The sequence below is a fragment of the Amblyraja radiata genome, chromosome 4, assembly GCF_010909765.2.
Source record: "Amblyraja radiata isolate CabotCenter1 chromosome 4, sAmbRad1.1.pri, whole genome shotgun sequence".
Classification (NCBI taxonomy): domain Eukaryota; kingdom Metazoa; phylum Chordata; class Chondrichthyes; order Rajiformes; family Rajidae; genus Amblyraja; species Amblyraja radiata.
Window position 1 is genome coordinate 117,367,528 of NC_045959.1, and position 27,653 is coordinate 117,395,180.

At 43.3% G+C, this 27,653-nt stretch overlaps 1 protein-coding gene and 1 non-coding gene across 4 annotated transcripts in view; one reads left to right on the forward strand and one right to left on the reverse strand.

Moving 5' to 3' along the window:
• cspg5 (chondroitin sulfate proteoglycan 5) overlaps positions 1–19,490 on the forward strand; it is a 72,516-nt gene extending 53,026 nt beyond the window's left edge. The window contains exons 5-6 of one of the 3 annotated variants that reach the window (XM_033020342.1): positions 14,185–14,260; positions 18,957–19,068. In XM_033020342.1, the coding sequence (XP_032876233.1) occupies positions 14,185–14,217 (33 nt within the window). In that variant the 3' untranslated portion in view covers positions 14,218–14,260; positions 18,957–19,068. Of the gene's footprint in view, positions 1–14,184; positions 14,342–18,956 lie in introns of all 3 variants that reach the window. The other 2 variants (XM_033020340.1, XM_033020341.1) reach the window with 2 other exon arrangements.
• A 5,926-nt stretch (positions 19,491–25,416) lies between these two features.
• On the reverse strand, positions 25,417–25,489 carry trnam-cau. The gene has a single exon. It is a non-coding gene; the product is annotated as a tRNA-Met (tRNA).
• Between the last annotated feature and the right edge of the window lie 2,164 nt (positions 25,490–27,653).

Here is a 27,653-nt window from a genome sequence, read left to right on the forward strand (position 1 = left end):
ACAGCTGTAACACTGATATGGCCGGACCGCTCTATAACCTCTCCAGCCAAACCGAGGAAAGGTTGGTTCCCTGAATGGGAGGTCTATCCAGGCCTTGAGGTCTTCCTCCTCCTTGTCCTCGTCTGTCCTTATTTATTTTACTTGAACCTTTAATCTCTGAGCTGCCGTTGAACCAGGCTGAATGCCTGTGGTCTGGGGGACATTTATACCTAATGTGGGCATTTCCCTACAAACACACTCTCTACGGGGAATCCGTTCTACATCCCCTTCATCGGTGAATTGCTCCGACATAATAATATTATCAAAGTCCAGATCAATCCCTCCATATTCTCCTCCTATCTCACCCTCTGAAAAGCTATTCGTTCTGTCCCTGTATTTCAAGAAGGATTCCTTCACCTTCCCGCTACTGGAGTTTCTAATCAATTCTGCCACCTATGTTGATGGAGTCTTCCTTCTAGCTCCTTGATCTCCCCTACTGTCCTTCACTTGTGGAGCAATCGTAGGAGCTAGAGGATCTCTCCCCAATTTCTCTACTTCAGATTTTAATTTAGGGGGAGGAGCCGAAGATAACGCTGACTCCTCCCGTGTGCCCTGCTTGCAAGCTGCACATGGTTTCTCCGAACTTGGAACATGAGAGTGCTGTGAGGAATACTGTGGCTCTAGCTCCACTCTGAAGAATTCTGCACACCCTGGCATATAATAAAGCTCGCTCCCTTCAAAGTATGCAGGCACTGTTTCACTCTTACCGAATTTCCCAAGTTTAGGATTTGTCGGCACCTCCCCTTTAAGAGCCGTCTCAGTGGTCTCCCTTTCAGAAGATGGTATTCTCTCCTGCTCCTGCTCCTGCTCCTGCTCCTGCTCCTGCTCCTGCTCCTGCTCCTGCTCCTGCTCCTGCTCCTGCTCCTGCTCCTGCTCCTGCTCCTGCTCCTGCTGTTGGCTTGCTAGTTCTCCCTGTCCCTGTTCTGGAATGTCCCGAGAAGGATCAATTCTATCGTGTTCCCCTCTAATTCCCAATTTACAAGCCGCCATTCTTAGGGTGGACAGCAAAACAATCTCTTTATTTATTTTCCTTTTAGTGAAGAACATTCTTCATATTCCAATTAACTCATTTCCCTCTTCACTATTCCCATATTTTTTGATGATCATTTCTACATAGTTTATTCCTATTACAGATTTTAGTCCACCCAACGGCCAAAGTCGCTTCTTTAGACTGCATTTAATTCCCCTGATAATCCTCATAGTCTGTCGACTTCCTGTGGAAGCTTCTCGCACATTATTTTTATTGGGCTTCCAAATCTGTTTGATCGGTCCTTCTCTGAGACATTCCCCATTCTCGGAACAATGGTCACAATACAAATTACAAAATAAAGGTTCCAGGCACTAACACCTCTTCAAATCACTCCTTCCTCTCAGACTCCAAGTTCAATGGAATCTCTCCCACACAATGGTCAACGGTCTCTCCGATTCACACTTATTCTAACAATTGCTCCCTTTCAACTGTTACCCAGTCACTCCTTCAATCACTCATATTCAATTATTCAAACCACTCGCTCGTATTCAGTCTCTCTCCCAACTCTCTTATCAGTTAAATTACAATCACTTCATTCAATTCCAAAATTTCAAACAAAGGATCTCCGGTGTCTCAATCCAAGTCTAACTCTCCGAACTCTAAGTTTATTTACGTACACACAGTATTTACACAATTCGGATCCGATAACAATACAAAAGCTAGATTTTTACGATTTGCAATAATAATTTAAAGCACTAGCGCAGTTTACAAACACTCGATCTCAATGCCGCGTCACGCTGTTATCACTCAGTGAACCTCTCCCTCAGATACCAAAGATTTTCCCCTTCCTAGGTTACTCTTTGCTGAGGGGTACTACTTCTTAAATGACTACTTTTCCTCCCAAATGCTACTATCCTACCAAGACTGGACTTCTATAGGGCGACCTCTATCCCTCCTCTCTAAGTTCTACAGAATTGGGGTACCTTTCGCATTCGGATTACTTTTCACCAGGTTCCCGTCTCTCAGGTACTCTTCGCTATCAGGTACAATCAACCAGAGGGTTACTATTCACTGTTGATCAGCCGCTATTTGGAATCTACCACGGACATGCACCAACTCCGAAGTTCTATATACAGGAATTTGAATTCCATCTTACTGGCAGAACTTCAATGTGAAATTCTGTATTTGGAAATTTGGCTTTGAAAATATAGACTCGAACTCCTAATTTTAGTGCGTATCTCTCCTCATATGCCGGCACTCAAATCAAACTAAAATTGCCCAATTGAATTCTTGAATGTATTGGAGTATTCCGGCCAATCTATACTCTGTCCACCCAAGCCCAGTACCATCATGAGATTCCTCGTCTGTCGCACAGGACTCAGATATCTACACACATACACTCTTTTCTGCTGGGCACCGGGGGTTCAGCGCCTGGCCGCTTCGTGCTGTGAGTTATTGATGCTGATTTTCAGAGCGCACCTGTCCAATTCGCGCTCCCGGCAAAGATCTGATCGATATGTAGGTCAGACCTGTATTTCAATACCCCACCCATTGGATACCAAATCTAACCTTGGGCCACCCCTCGCCCAATGAAGCGTGTTTAGTTCTCGTTAAAGCAGCTGCAGTCTGCCAACTATGACCAATGTTTTGGGCCTCTAACCCACGAAAGGGCCTCTAACCCAACCTCAGCAGGGCCTCTAACCTCACCCTGGTTTTATGGGCCCCCAACCCAAAGGAGTGCTAACCATCCTCCCGTGCTTGCTAGACTGTTCTAATTATCTTGATTAGACCCTTTCCCAAGCCCGCGAATGATCGAACTGCTCCGACTAAAGAAGTGCCGAAAACCAATGCGAAAACCGCACCGTGGGCCGGATTTCAGTACTATCGAAACAGCTCAACACCCTTGATCGCAAACTTGTGTTTGGGGGTTTTTTGAGATCCTGGACGAGGCCCCAATGTAAATTGCTCGTTCTAAGCTTCCTCCCAGTCTAGTTTCAGTGAAAAATCACTGAATCGAGCCCTTGAACAACTAATCTTTATTTTCACAAAATACAATTACAGTTCAACTACTGTACCTATCCCACCGCGGGTTCGATCCTTGTATCTGCCTGATCAAGCCCTCAAGGCCTAGCTCAAACAGAGACACTCCAGAAGGTCATGCAGTCCCAAGCGCTCTCCCAGACGATCGACGCTGGACCTCAAGGCAGGGGACTTTTATAGGTCCCGGGACCTCGAGGGGCCGAGCCACGTGGGGGTGGTCTCTGAACAATCCAATTACAGTTATTGATTAACCCCATACATAACAGACATTTCCATAACCCAATAATACAGCAGCTTAATACATTGAATTCAAACAGGACTTCTCAAGGAAGCCAACTCAGCAACTTTTACCCTGATCTGCAGGAAACCCAGACAAGGCTCAATACTTCATCCAATCAACACTCGGCAAAGTAGAACTCTGCAACATTATTTACAACATATATGTCTGGGTTGCAGTCATCCAATCCATTCTATGCAATTTGCACCTAATTGACAGGGTCTGCAGATGTTTTTATTCTTTTCTTGCAAATTGTATCTAGGCTCGAGACATACTGGCACCACACCACAGCTTGTCCCAGCTCTGCAGAGAGCAATTCCAAATTGACCAAATCTCCCAGCAGCCCTGAAGCTTTTGCCGCATTTTTATGTCCTAACCTCTCCAATTTGGCCAGGATTAACACAAAATACTGAAGCTATATTCTCCTGCAAGCGAGATGGTGGAGAGCAAACGAGTGTGCATATGAAAGGCTAACATGGTTGAATATCTGAATATGTGTAAGATGTGAGGAGTATGTGGAACTGCTAAAGTTGTGATATGGGATTCACAAGAAACTGCGGATGCTGGAATCTTGAGCAAAACACAAACACTGGAAGAGCCCAGTAGATCAGGCAGTATCTTGGGAGGGAATGGACATACAATGTTAATTCTTCAAAGTTGTGGTGACCCTTCTCAAAGTTGTGGTGAGTGTAGCAGAGATTTTGTGTTGGCAGATGTGATTTGTCGCTGTCTCAGTTGACATTGATTACATGACTGAGTACGGTCACTGAGACTAGATCTCCGGAGAATCACTCCAGGCACCTTCTTTCATTGGAACTTGCTCTTAGGGCTGAGGGAATCAAGGAATATGGGGAAAAAGCCGGAACGGGGTACTGATTTTGGATGATCAGCCATGATCATATTGAATGACGGTGCTGGCTCGCAGGGCCAAATGGCCTACTCCTGCACCTATTTTCTATGTTTCTAACATCATCTCTTGCCTACCTTACAATTCAATACTCTTCTAGTAATAATAATATAATAATAATATTAACACCTTCCCAGAAATGCTTCATAATAACAACACCTCTTGAGATTTTATCAATATTAACACAGTCCCAGAAGACTTCATGATATTATCATATGCTGAGACACCGCATATCAATATAACGCACTCCCCAAAACACTTTATAATGCTAACATATGCCCAGAGATACTGTCAATATTAACACATTCCCAGAACACTTCATAATATTAATACCATCTAGAGACCCAGTGTATATGAACACACCCCTGGAAACCCTATGGTGCTATAACAAATCCCAGTTCTCATGTAATCACACATTGTTTAAAAATAACACGATTGTAAAGGGATCCTGTTTATTTTAAAATACTCTCGGAGGTGCAATGTTATGTTAGCATAACACGGCCAGTAAAAAGCTTTGTTAATATTAACACTGTCCCAGAATACCGCCTGCAAATGTTGGCACACTCATAGACACATTTCTAATCTTCCCAGAGGCACAATATTAACATTACCGTGCTCCCAGAGACTTATATATTTATTAACATATTCCCGGAAATGCCTTATTAATGTTAATACATTCTCAGATAGCGCAGTAAACATTGGCACAGTTCTAGGCACATGCTACTCATGTTTAACATACTTTCAGCGATATAAACAGAAGATACTCAGTAAATCAGGCAGCACTTGAGAAGACAGTAGCAGATTTAACGTTTCTTGTCACTGACCCTTCATCAAAGTCATTTTGAAAGTTAACATATTCCTAGCAATTCTCCAGTAACATTTAGATTCTGAGGGACAACAGGTTAGGGTTAGCCTATTATTAGCAATGTTACAAAATTTTGAGATTTAAAAAATCAAGTCTGCAATTTATCCCATCAGATAAAGCATAAAAAGAGGTTTAATTTGACACCTAATTCACTTTCATATCTTCAGTATTAAAAAAGTTATGACCATTTTCATACTCGGTAATTAGCATCTTGTTCCCTATTGCTTTTCCATTGACTTAACACAAAAGCTGTGATCAAGGACAGTCAAAAGCCCATAACTTTCTTAAAAGTTAAGAGAACTGAATGAAATCTTCAGTTATTATAGATTGAAGCATTCTGAAACAAATATGAAACAATCTTACTTGGATGACCTGAAATTAAAGCATATAATTAGTTAGTTACCCAATTGTAGCTAATTACAAAATTCAATTACTAGATCTAAACATCTATCCATTTTTTAAGAAAAGGTTAACATTTCAAAAAACCTAAGTGTCCAAATAACATTCACACAATAATTCACAATATAACATGATTTTTAAATCTCATTGTCATGAATTTATAGGCCAAATGGAAGGAATTTAGTGTTTAATTCCTGTAAATTAATGGGCATTTAAATCATCTTACGAGTTGGATTTTGTGGAATGCGCTGGTTTGGAACGTTGCGGTTGCAGTGAATTTAAACCCCATATCGGCAGGAAAAATACTGCCGGTTCGTATATTTACATAATGACATTTTCGCAACGTGAAATTTTGATTAAAGGCATCCTAAGAAGTAAGTTTATATGAAAAAATAAACGGCATACCTTGCCTTGTCCCCTACGTGAGATCCGTCCCGTTGTTGGCATTGACGGCATTTGAAGATGATTTTAATTTTACTCCAGCAATTAAATTATCCAGCGCTAATTTTAATAAACTTAATAAAACAGCAGTCAAAGCGATTTCTCTTTAGCAACTAAACAGCCTGACAGAGATTGATTTGAATAGGCTGCAGAATAATCGCATTTTAAACCTGCCCCCCTCTCAAAGGTGCCAAAGTCGCACACACGGGCAGTGGCAGAACTGCAGCGCCGCTGAAGGTAAGTTTTGTAACATACCTACTATTATTAGGTATACTGTCCATCAGCTCTTTTGGATTGCAGTACACTGAGGCAAAGATACAATACAAATTTTCTCTATTGAGGCAGCACTCAACTCTCAGTAGTGGTAGGTACTGTAGAGTTTGAAAAGTCATACCATATGGTACACTTTAACTCTTACAAACATTTACAGATGCACCATGGAAAGCATGCTGTCGGGGTGCATCGCAGCCTGGTTTTGGAACAGCCCTGCCCAAGAACCCAAGAAATTGCAGAGAGTTGGTAAATGGTAGCGAATTGAGGAATGCAGTTGAACAGAGGGATCTAGGAATAACTGTGCATAGTTCCCTGAAGGTGGAATCTCATGTAGATAGGGTGGTAAAGAAAGCTTTTGGTATGTTAGCCTTTATAAATCAGAGCATTGAGTATAGAAGTTGGGATGTAATGTTAAAATTGTACAAGGCATTGGTGAGACCAATTCTGGAGTATGGTGTACAATTTTGGTCGCCCAATTATAGGAAGGATGTCAACAAAATAGAGAGAGTGCAGAGGAGATTTACTAGAATGTTGCTTGGGTTTCAACAACTAAGTTACAGAGAAAGGTTGAATAAGTTAGGTCTTTATTCTCTGGAGCTCAGAAACGTTAAGGGGGGACTTGATAGAGGTCTTTAAAATGATGAGAGGGATAGACAGAGTTGACGTGGACAAGCTTTTCCCATTGAGAGTAGGGAAGATTCAAACAAGAGGACATGACTTCAGAATTAAGGGACAGAAGTATAGGGGTAACATGAGGGGGAACTTCTTTACTCAGAGAGTGGTAGCTGTGTGGAATGAGCTTCCAGTGGAAGTGGTGGAGGCAGGTTCGATTTTATCATTTAAAAATAAATTGGATAGGTATATGGATGGGAAAGGAATGGAGGGTTATGGTCTGAGTGCAGGTAGATGGGACTAGGGGAAAATAATTGTTCGGCACGGACTTGTAGGGCCGAGGATGGCCTGTTTCCGTGCTGTAATTCTTATATGGTTATATGGTTATATAGTTATGGATGTAGGTCAGTCCATTACACAGACCAGACTCCCCACCATTGACTCCATCTATACTCCACCCTGCCTCGGGAAAGTAGCCAACCTTTCACACCTCAATCTCCGCACATTCTCTTCTTCTCCGCACATCCGTCGAGCAGAAGATACAGAATCTTGAAAGCGCGCACCACCAGACTCAGGAACAGCTCCTTCCCCTCTGTTATCAGGCTTCTGAATGGTCCTTCCATAAGCTAGGGTACTGTCCGATTCCCCTCTACCTCATTCCGAACAATGGACTTTGTCTCTAACTTATTGTAACTCTGCAACTTGTCATTGTAACAGTATTCCAATGCTGAGAACTATATTGTGCACTCTGTATCTATGCCTTCATTACACCTACAGTACTTGAGTTTGGCTTGATTGTATAATATCTATAGTATATGCTGATTTGATGGGATAGCATGCAAAATAAAGCTTTTCACGGTGCCTCAGTACATGTCACAATAATAAACCTACATCTGAAAACTGCTCGTAAAGATGCATACACACTCAAAATATATCTCACCAACCTACAATATATATATCTATATATCTCACAATATACTCTCAACATACTGATGGATACCCTTTGCATTTTCTTATAGCCTTATTTGATCAATAGATAGAGGCCTACAATTCACCAATTACAGCTGAACTCTTTCCAGGCATTTGAAACAAGTACCTCATATAAATTCACTCTGATGCCTAATCCCTGGTTTTTAAATGAATTATTTTCATCACATTCATTTTCCACGGATGAAGCTCTTTTCATAAATTGTTTAATTTCCTAATTTCTCCATTTTCATTACTTTACTCTGTTTTAACTCTTCTCTTAATCCATCTCCACATGAATTTTTGATAAAATATGTGTCAAAGTCAACTCTATGCATTAATCAAACGCTGATGGTGACGTTGGCTTTCATTTCATGATGCAATAAATAGAAAAGGGCGGCACAGTGGCATAGCAGTAGTTGCTATCTTACAGCGCCAGAGACCCAGGTTCGATTAGGACTATGGGTGCTGTCTGTATGAAGTTTGTACGATCTCCCTGTGACCGCGTGGGCTTTTTTCCCTGGTGATCCGGTTTCCTCCCACACTCCAAAGACGTACAGGTTTGTAGATTAATTGGCTTCGGTAAAATTGTAAATTGTCCCTCGTGCGTAGGACAGTGTTCGTGAACAGGGCGATCACAGGTCGGCGCTGACTCGGTGGGTCCCAGGGCCTGTTTCCATGCTGTATCTCTAAAGTAACTAAAGTAAAGTATTCACTATTGTTTCATTTTCCTCATTATATTACCTCTTTCCCCTCTATTTATATCAGACATCCTCTCACTACATAGCTGCTATTTTATATGTCATGCTCACTCCACTTGACATTTTCCCCTTAGTTTGTATTTCGTGGTTTGCAGCAACAATGAGCAATTGTTTGCCTTGCTCAGCTGTGATTATTCAGCCTGTTTAATATACCATAAGTAATAAATCATGCAATTTACCAAAGGACCAGAGATATTTTTGGTAAGTTGGCTTCATGGAGAATTCTCAGACATTTCAGAAATGCATGCCATTAGTTTGAATCAAGCGAATTTGGCACAACGTGATCCCAGTGATCACAGATTGAGAGCAGACCCCTTGGTAAGCTGTTTATGGAATCTGTGCAGGATGCTCATTAACAGAGACAGACAGAGCTCTCTGTGTCATCAATAATGAAAGAGCAGTTTATGTGAAATCCAATTAAGGACTCCCCTTGTTGTTGACCTTTCTCAATTTCCTTGTGTTATGAGGAGAAACAGCATTCAAAGTAAATCTTTGGCAACATCATGTCACTCAATGTTTTGTTGGTCAGATACAAAATATTTAATTAATGCTGGCGACTGACTAGTGAAGGAGTGCAATGAGGATTAGGTAAGAGTGAGACAGGCTTAGGCCTGTAGTTTCCATGGAGACAGGTTATTGGTTAGCCAGAGATTTTCAAGCAGAGTCTATTTTAGTCCCTTGTTTTCCTGCCTCTTTCCAGAGGTAGGAAAAACCCTCCAGTTTCACATGGTGATAACTGCAGCAGTCACTATGGCCAGGCTCTTGGTTACAATGAGACACATCAGCTCTGATCCAACTGACCATTGTAATGATTCACCAATGTTACTGTATTCTGCCTGAGACTGGCTAACTAAGCACAAACTGGGATTTGAAATGGACCTCGTAGCTTCATTTCAGTCAGTCATTCCTTGGATAAACTCATTGAGATACTATGGCAGGCTCTTTTGATGCTGGGTTTGTAAGGTGAGGTCCCTGTATTGTGTCTGCTACCTTCCTGATCTTAATACTAGAGAACTCTTCATTTTATGCATATCTAAACAGCAAAACTCATTGGGCTATTAAATCTATATGGGTAATCACACGAGTCTGAATTTTACTAGATCATAATCGGATAATTGTCTTTAATCTTGGCAATCTAAGTAATCATCATTTTAGCAGTTCCTTGTAATTGAGCGTGACTTGTTCCATCCAATTTTGAGGAGACTGGTGAGGCCAGTATTGGAACTGCAGACACTTTCACAGATGGGCAGGAGATGTCTGATGGTTGGTAGTTGTGAGGTGTTGTGTTCCTTAACCACCTAGATAGGTTTCCCCTGTGTTCCCAAATAAGAAAGTGCTGAATGTCATGTCACAGTGTAATAACGTTACAGTTACAGAGAAAAAGTCCAAAGCGGTAGGTTGGAAGATCAGAACTGCACCCTAGCTTATGAGAGGACCATTCAGTACTCTGATAACAGCTGGGAAGAAGCTGTTCCTGAATCTGATGGCATGTGCTTAGAACATTTGTATCTTCTGCACAATAGGAGAGGTGAGAAGAAGGAATGACTGGGTGGAAAAGGTCGTTGACTATGTTGGCTGCTTTCCCGAGGCAGTGTGGTTATGTGTAGATGAAGTGGATGGTGGGAAAGTTGGTCTGAGTGATGGACTGGGTAATGGAGTGATGGACAGTGATCCACAATTCACTGCAATTTCTTGTAGATGATTCACACTGAAATAACATTGTGTTGGTGACTGAGGGAGGAAAAGTTTAAAAAGGTGGATGGTTGCCAACCAAGTGACCAGATTCATCCTTGCTGATGTGGAGTTATTCACCGTTGTCAGAGAAGAAGTAGAAAGTATTCCATTGCAAAGGAAGACGGACTGGCTTTGGAACATCGGGAATGTTAGTTTAGGTTTGTTTAGAGATAGTGTGGAAACAGGCCCTTCGGCCAACCGACACCGTGCTGACCAGCGAACTAGCTGTACACTAGTTCTATCCTACACACTAAAGCCAATTTTTACATAAGCCAATCAACCTACAAGCCTGCACGTCTTTGGAATGTGGAAAGAAACTGGAGCACCTGGAGAAAACCCACGCTGTCACAGGGAGAAGGTACAAATTCTGTACAGACAGCAACCCTAGTCAGGATCGAACCCGGGTCTCTGGTCCTGTAAGGCGGCAACTCTACTGCTGCGCCACTGTGCCACCCATCATGGCTTTTCTGCATTGTACCCAGGCACATATTTACTCCTGCGGGTCCAGTAATTATATGATATGCTAGTTAAGTTTTCAATCAAAGGGGACCCAGTAGATATTGATGGTATGAATTTGTCAATGGTAATACCATTGAATATCAAGGGAATGTGGTGTTGGAAGTGGTCATTATCTAAACATTGCACTGGGCTAACATTACTCGCCAGCAAGCATTGTACTGGGGGATTGAAATCAACAGTCTTTTAAATCGGGGTGGGTTCTATCACTCTAGTTAAATTATGCAGTACAATGTCTGATTTTGCTCAGAAGTAAAAAAGCTGAATTTGACAAAAAACTTTTGGGGATTGATTATGATGAAGACATTGAAGCTGCAGGCAGACATGTACATACCTTTTCCAGTCACTCTATACCTCCACCCCCCACCAGGAAGGTCTTAAAGCCCACTGTTTCTTCCTCGACCGCAGAGCCACCCAATTTCCGTCTACCAATACTCTCCTCTACCTAGCAGAGCTAGTCCTTACACTCAACAACTTATTCGACTACTCCCACATCCTCCAAATCCAAGGCGCAGCTATGGGCGCTCGCATGGGCCCTAGCTATGCCTGCCTCCTTGTAGGGTACGTCGAACAATCACTGTTCCTGGCGTACACTGGCCCTATCCCCGAATTCTATCGCCACTACATTGACGAGTGTGTGTGTGTGTAAAAATACACGAGTAACTCCACTGATTCTGTAATCACATTAATAATAACAGGAAGAGGCTTATTCAGCTTTAGGTTATTTTGTTAAATCCATTTTGATTAAAACTTCAATTCGTTATCTCAGTTATGATTGCTCATAACAGGGATCCACTGTTAGCACTGTGAGTTTGACTACACCAGCATCTTCAACATATATACTTTATTTATGCAGCTCCCAACTGGAAACAGCAGTGGTGAAAAATTATGTGGCAGAGAATTTGCCAAAAGAACCTGGGTTAGCCTTTCAGTAAAGTGATGGTAAGGCCCTCTGAATAAATTTAAAAGGAAGGCAGCAACAAGTATTCATGCAGAAAAACAGCTTTAGAAAACCTTTACCCAGCCCCCTCTCTCCCAATAATGGAAACAGGACAGCTTGACACAGTGATTCATTTGCATTTGCACAGATTCAGTGAAGAAAGACCTTTCTGAGCAGGTCACAACTCGGTGAGGCTGCCAGAGATTCTGTGATGTTTTGAAGAACCTGCTGTGATTGGCTACCTCACCCACATACTGAATCAGCACCAGGGACAGCTGGAAGCGATGTGTTTAGCAATGAGACTCGCCTTGCATTCCAGAATCTTAACAAACCTGAAACTAAGCTGGCTCTCCTATGTTCAGGATTTTCCCTTTGCTCCTGCAAGGTTCAGACCAGAGTTTGCATGTGTGGTTGGGGTACAAAGTCGACATTAATTAATTGTTCCACATCTTTCAAGTCTTATTTATATTGACATCCAATTACTTTTTTAACAGGATTCCACAAAGTTAAAATCTGCCTGATCGATTCATGCTGGGGTCCACTTATGCATCCTTGATCGTTGAATTTCAAATATCCCTCCTTTGTTTGTGACACAAGATAATGGTCTGTGAGACCCTGGCCAATCCAGGCAGTTTGATGGTCCTCCATTAATAAAAAGAATCCCCACAGATTTATCTCTTCAGACACAAAAAGCCGGAGTAACTCAGCGGGACAGGCAGCATCTCTGGAGAGAAGGAATGGGTGATGTTTCGGGTCAAGACCCTTCTTCAGACCAGTCGGGGGACAGTGCCTTTGCCAGCCCAAGAGCATTAAAACTCATCATACTAGCCTTGCAGTCTTTGCCTTTACATACACAGAACTTATCATTGTCTGTCTGAAAAAATGACCTTACAGGAAATCAGAATATCATTTCATATAATGTGATGAATCCTTTGATAACTGATCATAGATACATAGAACAGTAATGCACATGAACAGGCCCTTCAGCCACAATGTCTGTGCTGAACATTATGCCAGGTTAAACTTATCTCCTTTGCCTGCATGTGATCAATATTCCTCCATTCCCTTCCTGTCCACGTGCATTTATAAAAGTTGCTTAAATGGCACTGTTGTAGTGGAGAGAGTAAAACCTGACATAATATTACAGATAGATCCCCTGCAACAGAACTGACCAATCTGATACAAAGAGAAAGCAAATTACCCTAAAATATTGACTTAAGTACTGATCCAAGTGTGCCTCGAGAAAGAAGAAGTGCTGCTCCTGTAACTCTGTTCCTTGTTATAACTCTCCCTTGCAACTACAGGAGATGCAAAACCTGACCTTTTACCACTTTCACCATCCTTCAAACTATCCTTCCAGGCGATGCAATGATTCACCTGAATTTTCACCAATGTACTGAACTCGAGATTCACAATATGAAGTCCTTGACACTGGAGAAAAATAATGCAGGCCAGGTGACTTCTGTGGGGTCAGCACAGAATGCCACTCACTTGAATTCTCTGCCCCACTTTCATTCTGATCTTTCAGTCTATGGCGGAGAGATCAGAGTGGAAGTGGGACAGAGAATTAAAGTGAATGATGCCCTCTTTCAATGAGGCCAAGTATAAATTTGAATGGAATTGTATCTTTTGCCTGTCCACGTGGCTGCCTTCCAGGCAGTATCAGGTAACGTTTATATGTTCTCTTGTGTATTTCTTTTATCTCTCGGTGACTTTATTAATTTAGCAACTAGGTTCATCAGAAGCATATCACCACAACAACTGTGGTGCTCCCGACTGGAGATATTCCCCTTTGTCCTTTCCATTTCCTCACCCGCCGCAACTTAAAAATAACTTGTTTTTTTCTCTTTGCGTCGTAGAGTCATATAGTATGGAATCAGGCCCTTTGGCCCAACTCGCCCATGCCAACCAGGATGCCCCATCTAAGCTGGTCCCATATGCCCCATATCCCTCTAAACCTTTCCTAATACATATTACATCTAAAGTCAGTTATTGTACTTGTTTCAACTTCATTCTCTGGCAGCTTGTTCTGTATATCCACCTCCCATTGTGTGAAAAAGTTGCCACTCAGGTTCCTATTAATCATTTCCCCACTCAATTTAAACCTATCCCCTCGAGTTCATGATTCCCCTACTCTGGGGAAAAAGACTCTGTGCATTGCCCTCATGATTCTAATGATCATGTAAGATCACCTCTCAGCCTCCTGAACTCCAAAGGATAAAGCTCAACCCCTTGAGTCCTGGCAACATCTTCTTCCCAGTTCTGACAAATCTCTTCAACCTGAAACACTAACATGGTTCTCTTCTCACAGATGCTGTCTGTCTAACCTGCTGAGTTTTTACAGGATTTTCTACTTTCTTTTATATTAGGTGAAATAGTGTGGCTGTCCATCAGGGTACTTACAGAAATGCAACGCATTGAATGAGATTTTCTATGTTTTTCAGCAAATACAGGCCTCAGCTGGAACAACACAATGACAATTTTTCTCTCTCCACCATTGCCGAAGGCTCCCAGGCAAATGTAAGAGAATTATGCACCACTTCATCTAATCTTTTACCTCATGCCCGTGCGTTGGCTTACTATGATGGTATTATATGTCAGGTAAACTCTGCTTGAATGTTATCTAGATGTAGAGCCTGGAGCAAAAAATTGCCTTTTTCTTTAACACTTTTAGAAATCTGAGAATTTGGAGAAATTAAATCTCGCTAAAGCAGTAGAAGCTTTCTCTCTTAAATGATAATTAAATTGTAGGATATGTTCATATGATATTGGGCAGTGTAAATGGACACAATGGAGTGGGTCTGCCCTGGACATCTATATTTGCTTTAGAAATAGACTAACAAATGTAGAACTTTCTGAAATATCTCGATTTATGTTATTTTTTGTAAGGATATGGCTAACACTGGCAAGGTCAGCATTATTATCCATAACTGGTTGCTCTAAGGGTGGTGGTAGTGTCGTATGGTGTTTAACAGCTTCAAGCAACTGTGGCTTCAAAAGGCATTTCAGAAGCTAATCTTTGGTGAGGGACCAGGGACAGATAGATGAAATCCGATATGGATGGCTGGTTATCTTCCATCAAAAACATTAGCTGATTTGTTTTTGGATTTTGTGATACCATTATCCCAAGTGATCATTTTTCCTTCAGAAGAAAACATACAATTTATTTCACAGATATGTCACAGCCAATTTGGGCCTCCTCCACTTCAATTTGTTAGTCTTAATGCAACAGTATAAGGCTATGATGCGACTAAACTAAGAAGTTTGTGCCTAGAGCAGGGACGGAAACCGCTTTCAAAGCATGGAGGGGACCGAGGGTCAGGGGGGACACAATTTATTGGCGGGCACGCGCGTATGTGCACACTCACACACACAAGCGAGGCATCGGAAGCTTCAGCCTTGCGCCCTGAATTTCATTTAAAGCTTGTAACGTGAGGGGGACCGTTCCCCATCTCTGAAAACATGGAGGGGACAAGTCCCCCCTGGCCCCCCCCGGGTTTTCTGCCAATGGCCTAGAGTCGTACCGTGAAATCATCCATGGCAACCCAGATGCCATACGTGTCAGACCCATTTGCCTACATCTGTACAATTCCCATTATCCATATCTGTGCTGTACAATTCCATGATTCAACTTAGAACAAATTGAAAAGACCTATTTCCATTTGAAGAGTCGTCAAAGAGGCTGAAAAAGATATGCATAGGATGACAGGAAACTCACAATCAATACACAAATAAAACCTACTTGGATATGTATTTGAAGAGGCACAACCCACAGAGCTATTGGCCTTTTTCTGGATGGTGGGATTAACCTGACAGCTCTTTCTCGATGGCTCAAATGGCTGCCTGCAAACTAATTTTTTTTTAAAAAATGTTTTTCTATTTTCTGTGTTTTAGATGCACAAATTAAAGGGTATTGATCTACTGAATGCAACAGCCTGCAGGCTAGTGAACGATTCATTTTGACCTATGTTTGTCCTTTGTTAATAGGACGTAATGGTCATTGAATCCTAAATATTCCTACAATTGGATGAAAATTGATCTAAATGAAATGTTGTTGATGGCATACCCTTTTTGTTGGTTAACTGTAATTAGATCTGTTAGCTTACTTGTAGTCATATTAAAAGAATATCTGCTGCTGCAGTCCAGGCAAACACAAATCTCAACCAATTTTATCTGGTACTCCAGCACTGGAATAAGTTGCTTCCCACTGTGTGGAATTTGAATGAATAAACTCATATTGATTCACTTCCATTCTAGATTTAGATGGAGTAAACTCCTTTCCATTGACTGCATTGTGTAAGAAATGATAGCTATGGATGGAGAAAATCACAAAGTTCCAATTTTTTCCTCGTTGACTGGCATTGGGTAGAATTCAATTGGATACAATCTTTAATGAATAGTTGAATAGCCGTTTATTGTCATATGTACCCCGAGGTACAGTGAAATTTGATTTACCATTCAATCATACAAAAAAAATCACCAAAATACAAAATAACATAGAAATTAAACATAAACAGCCACCACAGCGGCGTGTGAGAATCCCTAGGCACACAGCAAAAGCGGAGACCCACAGCCATCAGTCCAATGTCCGGACCACACACACGCTCCACTATGATGTGACCAGTGTTGCACCATCCGCTTCTCGCTCTCTCTGCAGTCCCTGTCCACCTGAACAGTCAGAAAGCCATCCGCACTCGCACCAGACTCCAGGACGCTCCCGGAACTTCGAGACCACCAGACTCACGGCAATGCCTGCGAGTCCGCACCAGCGCAGGCAGCATCCATCTTGCTTTTGGTGACCTCGCACTCCTAGCTGTGATGGAAGGCAAATCACATTTACCTTCTTCCTCCTTTTCCCGCGTGGTCGGGGTGACCGAAACATCCGCAGTCGGGGCAATCGAAGCTCCTGCAGTCGGCGATCGAAGCCCCCGCAATGGGGCGATTGATGCTGCAGAGATTGGGCGGTCGAAGCTCCTGCAGCTGGAGTTCCCGAAGCCGATCCCTAACAAAGGGACCGCCAGCTCCACGATATTAGGCCACAGTGCGGACGGAGATATGGCACGGAAAAAGTCGTATATCTCCGTCGAGGAAAGAGATTAAAAAAAAGTTCCCCCCCCCACATAAAGATTAACTAAACCATACAAATAAAACAGACTAAAAACAACATAGAAGAAAGCGACAAGACAGGCTTTCGGCGAGGCTGCCTCTCACGGCGCCACCCGGTGGTCAGTCAAGATTAAAACTAATAGAAATTGATGGAAAAGATCCTACTTATCTAATCTTATTGTCCATTGTCACACTTAAGCAACCAATTCTTAATCATTTCCATTAACTAGAATTCCAAAGGAATAAACCAGATCCAACTCAATGCAATTGTATTGGATAGTAAATGATCTGCATTCTTTCCATTCACTCTCATTGCATTAACACAACTTCCATTTTTCTACATTCTTCCTGTTAAACTGCAGTGACAGGAAGTTACCTCGTGTAGGAATAATCGTGTAGGAAGGACCTGCATGCAGATGCTCGTTTAAACCGAAGATAGACATAAAATGCTGGAGTAACTCAGCGGGTCAGACAGCATCTCTGGAGAAAAGGAATAGGTGACATTTCGAGTCGGTCTGAAGAAGGATCTCGACCCGAAACGTCACCTATTCCTTTTCTCCAGAGATGCTGCCTGACCCGCTGAGTTACTCCAGAATTTTGCGTCTGTCTTCATAATAATCGTGTACTTCTCTCTTCGTGGATTTGATTGATGGGACTATATTTAATTCAGCCCTGATGAGTTGTAACTATTCCCTTCCCTACTCTACAGAATATGAGCATGTTTGGAACTTAGTGATGTATTTATCAGAGTTTTGCCAAGGTTTCAAATCACTCCGCAGTGCCTGGCATTGTGTGGAATTCAAATAGATTAGATCTTTAAGGTTAAAACTAATGGAATAGACCCTTCTTATCTAATTTAATTGTACATTGTCACATCAAAGCAATCAATTCCTAATCATTTCTATTGACTGGAATTCCAAAAGAGCAAACCATTTCTTATCCGGTACAATTGTGCTGAATTGTAAATGAAAAAAATTTATTTCCATTCACTCCCATTGCCTGAACATGCAATTTTTCCACAGTCTTCCTGTTCCACAGCAGTTTATAATACTAACCTTTACTTCTCTCTGCATGAAATCTGATGGGCGGGACTGTATTTTAACCACCTTTGATGTGTTGAATTGTATTGTAACAATTGCCTTTTCTGCCCTACCTTTACCCTATGAAGCCCGATGGGACAACCGAGAGATATATTTATCAGAATTTGCTAGTACTGCTTTAGCATAAATTATTTGGACCCAAATTTTCTCACTTTCTCTGAGAGATGCATTTATCAGGGTCATAGAGCCATACAGCGTGGAAACAGGACCTTTGACACAACTTGCCCACATCAACCAACATGTCCCAGCTACACTAGTCCCATCTGCCTGCTTGGTCCATATCCCTCCAAACCTGTCCTATCCATATACCTGTCTAACTGTTTCTTAAACTTTGGGGGGGGGGGGGGGGGGGGGAGGGGGAGATTGCAACCTTCATGTGGTCCGCCCTGAATGCAATCAACCTGCCGTGCACGATCAAATAGACCAAGTTGTCCTACAAATTTAGGCTGTGCACGCCATATGCAAGAAGATTAAATTGTTGGGATAGTCCCGGCCTCAACTATCTCCTCTGGCAGCTTGTTCCATACACCCACCACCCTTTGTGTGAACAAATTACCCCTCAGATTCCTATTAAATCTTTCCCCCTTCACCTTAAACCTACTGTATGTCCTCTGGTCCTCGATTCATCTACTCTGGGGCTAGAAACTGTGCATCTACTCGATCTATTCCTCTCATGATGTTATACACCAGAGTTTACCTGTACTGCTTTAACATGAAATATCTAGACCCAATTTTTCTCACTTTCTTTGAGAGATGCATTGATCAGAGTTTACCAGTACTGCTTTAACATAAAATATCTGGAGCCATTTTTTTCTCACTGGATTAAGAAAGTAATTTGCCAAATGCATGGTGATTAGGTGGATGATCCGCATTCTCCTGCCCCATATTGCACTTTTATTCCCAGGTAGACTTCAATGTTTGACGACGTTGTGTTTTATTTTCTTTTCCTCTCTCTGTGGCTTTTGGGTCCCTCCCCCTCCCCCCCGTTTGGCACCAATTCCATCTCCAAGGACGACGTGAACGGACAGAATAAAATCCACGAGTCAGTGAAAACCTGCCCGAAAGACGACGAGTCATTGAACGTGCAGAACAATTGGACGCCAAAGCACGACAACAAGGACAGCGCGAACGCCGAGGTAAACTCGCTGCAGAACAACATGATATAAACCCACGGCTAGCAATCGTCTGGTGGTGGTTTTTTAAATATATATATTTTACATTTGTTTCGTCCCCGCCTTATGGAACGCCTAGCATGCTTTGATGTATTTTATATGAATATATATATGTAAAGAGAGATAACTACAAGAAACACCCTTCTTGGCAAAAAAAAAAAGACATAAAACACCAAAACAAAACAAAACCTCCCCGACCTGAACGGTGACTCCCCTTGGCTTCAACTGAACCATGCGTTGCATTTCAATGATGTGATTTACATTCGTTTTTTCTTGTCCTGGGTCTTTAAATCGCGCCCGTGTTTTATTGTTTGATCCGAGAGTCGGAAATGGAAAATTGTCAATATTGAAATAAATCTTTTTTGAATTTAACGGCGCTGAGCACGTGGGTGTGACTGTGGCGCGCGGGCGTTTGCGCGGGATTTGGCGGCGGGCGGCGTCCAGCGTCCAGGTGGCGGCGTCCAGCGTCGCCTCAGCCGGCGGTCGGTTCGGTATCTATCGCCTCAGTCGACACAAAAAGCCGGAGTAAACTCAGCGGGACACGCTGCATCTCCGGAGACAAGCAATGGGTGACGTTTCAGTCCACGGGCTGTATCGCCTCAGTCGACATCACCTAAGTCGACGGTCGGCATCGCCTCGGTCGATGGAAGACATCGATGGCGAGAGGGCTTCGTCCCCCCTCAGTAAGTCAGCAGGCAGAGCGGGAGGTTCACCTGGAATTTATTTTTACATCAAATAAATAATGCTGACGGGCGATCTTACAGAGGTGTATAAAATCACGAGAATGGAGTGCATGCACATATATATAGGGTATATATATATAAATAGTGTGAATACACATATAGATAGTGTATATATCGATAGTGTGTGTGTATATATATATATATATATATATATATATATATATGTAGGGTATATATATGTTGGGTATATGTAATATGGTACATGCACATATAGATAGGGTATATGTAGATAGGGTAAATGCACAGAGCCACAAATGCACAGATGGCTGTGGAGGCGATGCCATTCGGTAATTTTTAAAGCGGTGATTGAAAGGTTCTTGATTGGGATGGGCATCAATAGTTACGGGGTGAAGTCAGGAGGATAACGAGCTTGAGAGGGGAGAAAGGATCTGCTGGGAATGAATGGTAGAGCAGACTCGGTGGCCCTTCTTCAGGCCATCAAGGTTGGTGCCATCGATGCTGTCAGTGCTCACTGCCTCCCCGGATGTGCCAGGATCGCTGACTTAATTGATCCTTGCCTCCTCCCTTCGGGTGGGGGATCACTGGATTTTAATATATTTAAGATGAGTTCCACCAGTAATTTGTTGTGATCATGATTCCAGCACCTGCAGTTTCTTGTCTTCTTGGCACGCAATGTTTGTGACAGTAAACTAATCTCTTCTACCTGCACATGATCCATATCCCTCCCTATCTATGTGCCTACCTAAAAGCCTCTTGGATTCCACAATTGTATCTGCCTCTACCACCACCATGGCAGTACATTCCAGGCACCCACCACTCTGTAAACCACAAACACCCAGCAAATCTTTAACAATACAATACAATATTTATTGTCATTTGAGCCTCAGTGAGGCTCAAACGAAATTCCGTTTCCACAGCCATACAAACAAAGACAATTTCCTACAGACATACACACAATTTAATTCACACAAACATCCATCACAGTGGGTTCACTGTGATGGAAGGCAAAGTCTTTTCTCTCCCCTGTTCTCCATTTCTCTCCCGATGTCCAAGCCCCAGGCGGGCGATGATAAGTCCCACGGCCATTTTAGGCCGTGCCGGGCGATTTATGGCCCTGCTCCCGGTCTAAAAGTTACAATGTTGGAGCCCCCGGCGGGCGCTGTAATGTCCCACGGCCATGAAGCCGCGCCGGGCGATGTATGGCCTCGCTCCGGGTCGTTCCAACCCCGCGACACGGGCTGGAGAAGTCGCGTTGCGGGAGCTCCGGGAAGCGGTCTCTCCACCCGGACCCGCGAGCTCCCGATGTCCCAGTCCACCGGACCTGCGGCTGCGTTGCTGGAGTCTCCGAGCCCAGGAGTCGAGTCGCAGCAGCGAGTCACCACCGCTCCCCACGCTCTGAGGCCGGCCAGCCCCACGATGGTGAGTAGTCCGCAGCTCCGCAGTCTCCTGAGCCCCCGGGTCATTCAGGTTGGAGGCCGCTCCACGGTGCTAGGCCCCAACGACAACGGAGACCCGACAGGGAAAAGGTCGGGTCTCCCGGACAGGGAAGAGATTTTAAACAGTTTCCCCCTCACCCCCCCCCCCCCCCCCCCCCCCGCCCCCCACATATACACATTTAAAACCAGTATTAAAAAACACCAACACTACATTTAACTAGACAAAAAATAAAAAAATAGACAGACAGGCTGTAGGGACCCCTGCAAGGGTGAGTCGCGCTGCCAAAACCTGTTCTCCTCTCACCTTAAGCTATGCCCTCTAGTTTTTGATATTTCCACATTGGACTCATGGCCTGGAAGGGGGAACTCGCTGAGCCGACTGGCTCATCCCACAAAAATAAGAAGAGGGAGCCGGTGATGACGGTGCTGGGGTTGAGGCCAGTAAGAGAGGAGGGAACCGGGGTTGGGCCTACCATCGTGGTTGGCTGTGGGAGGCACCCTGGGAAACAAAGGTGGACGGGCGAAGAGTGGGGTGTGGTGTCCAAGGAAGGAAACGGCCGGAGGCCCACAACAGCCTGGAACTTGCCTGGAACAGGCACCGCTCATAAGAACTGGAGAGTGGACTTCAAAAATGGCGCCAAAACATTGCGTCCGTTGCATGCAGGCACCCTAGACTATTTCTATACACTTGCTAATCGAGGATGGGGAGGGGTATGGCAATATTCCACTGGACTGTTTGTACGAGAAAGAATTTCACTGTGTTAGCACTTCGCATATGACAATAAAAGCACCATTGTTCTGGGAATGTCTACCTACCTATGGCTTTTATAGTTTGATATACTTCTATCGTCACCCCTCAACCTCTGATGCTTCAGAAGACAATCCAGGTTTGTTCAACCTCCTTATAGCTAATATGCTCAAATGCAAGCAGCATTCTGGTAAACCGTTTCAGCCTTAACATCCTTCTTGTAATTAGGTCATAAGAACTGATTACCTGATTCCAATGTGTTTACATACATACGTACATACATACATACATACATACATACATACATACATACATACATACATACATACATACATACATACATACATACATACATACATACATACATACATACATAGAGATCAGCAAAGTCTGAACAACATGCTTCCAACCAATGAATTTCTGGTTATACGCCTAAGCCAAGTCTTTGAAATGCCAAGTGCAGGCTTATTGGACACATTATGTACAAAATAATGTTAGATGGGGTGGGTAGCTTTTGCATTCTTTTTGCACGCCACATGTAGGGTTTTAATTCCTCTATTGAATGGGTCACCTTGCATATGGATGTTAGAATGGCCAGTTGCAACTAATGAGGTTGGGGGGTGCATCCATTATTGTATTGTATTGTATTGTATATCTTTATTGTTATTTTCCTGAGTACTCGCATACCCAGAGGAAACAAAAAAACGTTACTCAAACCAGTGTCCATTCAGTGTGCAGTAAAAAATAAATAAATAGAAATAAAAATACATATATCATGAACAAGTTTAACACTACTCTCAACTAAACATCAACAGGCGTTCCGATCAGCAGCGGCACGACAGTGGCTCTGTCCAGGTTGGTGGTTGGTGTGCGATACTTTGGCAGGGGGCAAAGTCCGTTTAACAGTCTTATAGCCTGCGGGAAGAAGCTGAGGAGCATCCTGCTGGTTTTGCAGCTAATGCTCCTGTACCTCTTCCCAGATGGCAGGATGGAGAATATGTGATGCGATGGGTGGTAGGGGTCTTTGATGATGGAGATGGCTCTGTTGATACATCTCTTCCTGTATATGTCCAGCAAGAAAGGGAGTGGAGCACCAATAATCCTGCTGGCGGTCTTCACAATCCTGTCAAGTTGGTGCCGTTCGTACGCTTTGCAGCACCCGAACCAGGAAGTGATGCCGTTGGTTAATGTGCTCTCAATTGTCCCCCTATAAAAAGTTCGTAGATGTGTAGTGGGGAGACCTGCTTTACGTAGTCTTCGGAGAGGGTGTAGTCGCTGCTGGGCTCTCTTGACCAGTGCTGTGGTGTTGGTTGTGGACATCAGGTCATCTGACAGGTGGAGTCCTAGGAACTTCACGCTGCTGACCCTTTCCACATCAGCTCCATCGATGTGCAGAGGTGTATGGTGTTGTTTTCATTAGTAGCAAGATCAGCAGCCTTCAGCTTGGCCTTAGGCCCTCTTTCACTACTGAGTGTCTTGCTCTGTAATGGTGGGGTAATCAAGATCAGATAAGCATCAGAAACACTTTCTTTCTCTGTGCACTTCCAGACGAACCCTTCCTTGAATTTCTCCAATACAGTATAATATGGGTGGATATGAGAAGGAGTGACATGGGGAATGGACCACAAGTTAAAATCACTGTTCGGAGTGAAATTATTTTTGCATTGTGTTGATTTTTCCAGACTGCAAAGATGGGGTGAGGAAAGGAATTTCTGCAATTTCTGATCACTGGTCAGATTCATTATTCATTGCATCAGGTTCCCAAACTGTAAACAGAATATATTTGGTTCTTGATGCCATCAGATGGAACACCAGGTGGGAAGCAGCTATAGGTGTGCAACAAAGAGTCATGAATTAGGAGTTCCCTTGTTGCGAAGATTCGGCAGCTGCGTTCTGGGAAGGACTACTGAAATGGAAAGTAAATTTGTTCTTGGGTCCTTGGAACAAAAGGGCTGCTTTACCTTTCCTCCAGTTTTGCCTATCTATCATTCATTTGTTCTATATCTCTCTATATCATCATCTATTTCTCTTGTTTCCCTTACACTTGACTCTCAGTCTCGTGGTCACGGTGGTGCAGCGGTAGAGTTGCTGCCTTACAGCGAATGCAGCGCCGGAGACCTGACTGCGGGTGCTGTCTGTACGAAGTTTGTAGGTTCTTCCCGAGACCTGCGTGGGTTTTCTCTGAGATCTTCGGTTTCCTCCCACACTCCAAAGACGTACAGGTTTGTAGGCCAAGGGCATAAACTGGTGCTGGAACAACATTGAGACCAACTCACCTTGACTTGATGAGCAAGTGATTTAAGTTAGCTCTCTTTCCTTGTGGAGACCAACTAGATATCACTAGGACTGAGACACTTCTTCAGGCCTCAGTAGGCAGCCTATGCCAGGCAGATTGTCTTCAATTGCATTTGCACAACACTGTCCAGAATGCACTTCAGTGTTAAGAGCTTCAGTCCCTGCTTAGAAGGCCTTTACGTCAACAGTCAATCAGATTGTGCTCTCAGCTGCACCTTCACACTCAGCATGTCGTCTACTGGCCCTCACTCATCTCAGCTGCATAAGTTCGATTTTGGGTACCATATCTGAGCAATTTTGGGTACCATATATGAGGAAGGATGTGCTGGCTCTGGAGAGGGACCATTGGCGGTTTACAAGAATGATCACAGGAATCCATGGGTTTACATATGATAAGAAGGCTGTGGTGGCCAAGACAATGGATGGATAGATAGATAGATAGATAGATAGATTCTTGATTAGTATGGGTGTCGGGGGATATGGGGAGAAGGCAGGAGAATTTAGTTAGATGATAGAGATAGATCAGCCATGATTGAATGGCGGAGTAGGCTTGATGGGCCAAATGGCCTAACTGCTCCTATCACGTATAACCTTATGTTTAAGAAAGAACTGCAGATGCTGGAAAAACCTCCCCTTCCCAGCTCTCCCACAGCCTACTGTCTCTGCCTCTTCCTTTCTCCCCCCCCCATATCAGTCTGAAGAAGGGTCTCAACCCGAAACGTCGCCTATTCCTTCGCTCCATAGAGTTTCTCCAGCATTTTTGTCTACCTACGACCATGATCGTTTGACCCAAACTGAACTTTTGCCTTCACATGCAACAACATCTGGATCTATACTGAAGAGGTATTTAAGATAAACGATAGGGCGAGCCTAACAGATGTGGGGGTCATTGGGTAGAGTACTTTTTCAACAGGTTAAGGAGTGTGGGATGACAGTCTCCATTCCTTATTTGATTGAGCTACAATATGATATCCACCTGTGAGTTTGAAACCCAAATTCTGCTCGATATCTGAGCATGATGCTTTTGAGTGAGTATTATGCTGCAGGATGCAACACATGTGGATGGTTCCGTTTATAGATGTGAAGGAATAAAAACATAAAAATAAAACAATCATTGCCTTCTCTGAGGATCGAACTCAGGACCTTCAGATTATGAGACTGACGCGCTGCCTACTGCGCTAAGAAGGCACATTCATATTTCCTGACCTGGCAGGGGATGTAGATGGGGTCAAATGCAGGAGTGCAAGCAGGTTATCAGACCAGTTAGACAATCCTGCAATTTCTGATCATAGGTCAATTGATGAGAATTGAGTGTGGGGGATGGGACGTAAATTTATCCTTGGAATAAAAGAACTGCTTTTCCTTTTCTCCATTCAGCAATAACATCATGCACAATGGGGAGGATAGTGACCATAGAGGAGCCAGTCAATTGATGTTAAGGACAGGATGAACCTTCAACTGATGAGGCCCAATGTTAGAAAATAGAAAATTAGAAGATAGAAAATAGGCAGTATGCCATTCGGCTCTTTAAGCCATCATTCAATATGATCTTGGCTGATCTTCCAAAATCAGTACCTCGTTCCGGCTTTTTCCCCATATCTCTCGATTCCCTTAGCCCAAAGAGTTAAATTGAACTCTCTCTTGAAAGCATCCAGTGAATTGCCCCCCACTGCCTTCTGTGGCAGAGAATTCCACAGATTCATAACTCTCTCAGTGAAAAAGTTTTTCCTCATCTCCGTTTTAATCGTTCTATCCACCCTTATCCTTAAACTGTGACCCCTGGTTCTGGACCTCCCCAACATCGGGGAATTTTTCCTGCTTCTAGCCTGTCCAATCCTCTAAGAATTTTATATGTTGGCTAAACAAAGGGAAGAATGGAAGAATGTTATTCCATTACCCAATTGCTGGAATAAGTTTGGGACCGACTCACCTTGACGATGCAGTTTGATGAGATTAAATGTGGCGCTCTTTCCTCATGGTCACCAACTGGATACCACTACAACCAGGGACACCTATTAAGGTCTCAATAGGCAGTCTGTACCAGCCAGTTTGCCTTCTATAATTGGATTTGCATAGCAATGTCCAGAATGTACTTCAATCCCTCAATCCCTGTTTCGAAGCCAGTTGCATAATCTGTTAATCAAATTGGACTTTCCTCTGCACCTTCATGTTCAGCATGTTGTCTACTGGCCCCTCACATGTCTTACCTTCCCAAGCCTGGATTCCTTGCCATTTGCTTCTGGATATATGTGCTAGTGGCGTTCAGGGTTCTGTTTGGGCACAGTCCATGGGAGCAAAGCATTGAATGTATCCCAGGAATTGGGCAAGCAGTAGAATTATGGCAACATTCAGCAAGCTTTCCATCTGGACTCTTGCTCAATATGTGTGCAAGCTGTTATACAGGGAAGATAAAGAGTAGCAAACGCCATTAGGTTGTAGTACACAGATTTATAGGAGTGTGGATGCAGAGGCATAAAAATAGAAGCACCAATGCCTTCTCTGGTAATGGAATTTAGGACCTACAGATTATCTCTTATTGAGTCCACACACAAGATTAGAAGTTGTTCAGCCAGAGCTGAACACAATTCTCGGCATCTGCATACAATGGTGTATGTCTTGTCGCTTCTTGTGCGTGGTGCTGGAAAGATTGGTATGTTAGCATTCATAGCAAAAGGATTTGAGTGTAAGAGCAGGGAGGTTCTACTGCAGTTGTACAGGGTCTTGGTGAGACCACACCTGGAGTATTGCATACAGTTTTGGTCTCCTAATCTGAGGAAAGACATTCTTGTACAGAGAAGGTTCAGCAGACTGATTCCTGGGATGGCAGGACTTTCATATGAAGAAAGACTGGATAGACTCGGCTTGTACTCGCTAGAATTTAGAAGATTGAGGGGGGATCTTATAAAAACTTACAAAATTCTTAAGGGGTTGGACAGGCTAGATGCAGGAAGATTATTCCCGATGTTGGGGAAGTCCAGAACAAGGGGTCACAGTTTAAGGATAAGGGGAAAGTCTTTTAGGACCGAGATGAGAAAATCATTTTTTACACAGAGAGTGGTGAATCTGTGGAATTCTCTGCCACAGAAGGTAGTTGAGGCCAGTTCATTGGCTATATTTAAGAGGGAGTTAGATGTGGCCCTTGTGGCTAAAGGGATCAGGGGGTATGGAGAGAAGGCAAGTACAGGATACTGAGTTGGATGATCAGCCATGATCATATTGAATGGCGGTGCAGGCTCGAAGGGCCGAATGGCCTTCTTCTGCACCTATTTTCTATGTTTCTATGATTGGTGGAAACAAGCCCGCGACGTGAACACTCTTTCCTTGACCCCACATACAGGTTATGAGACTGATG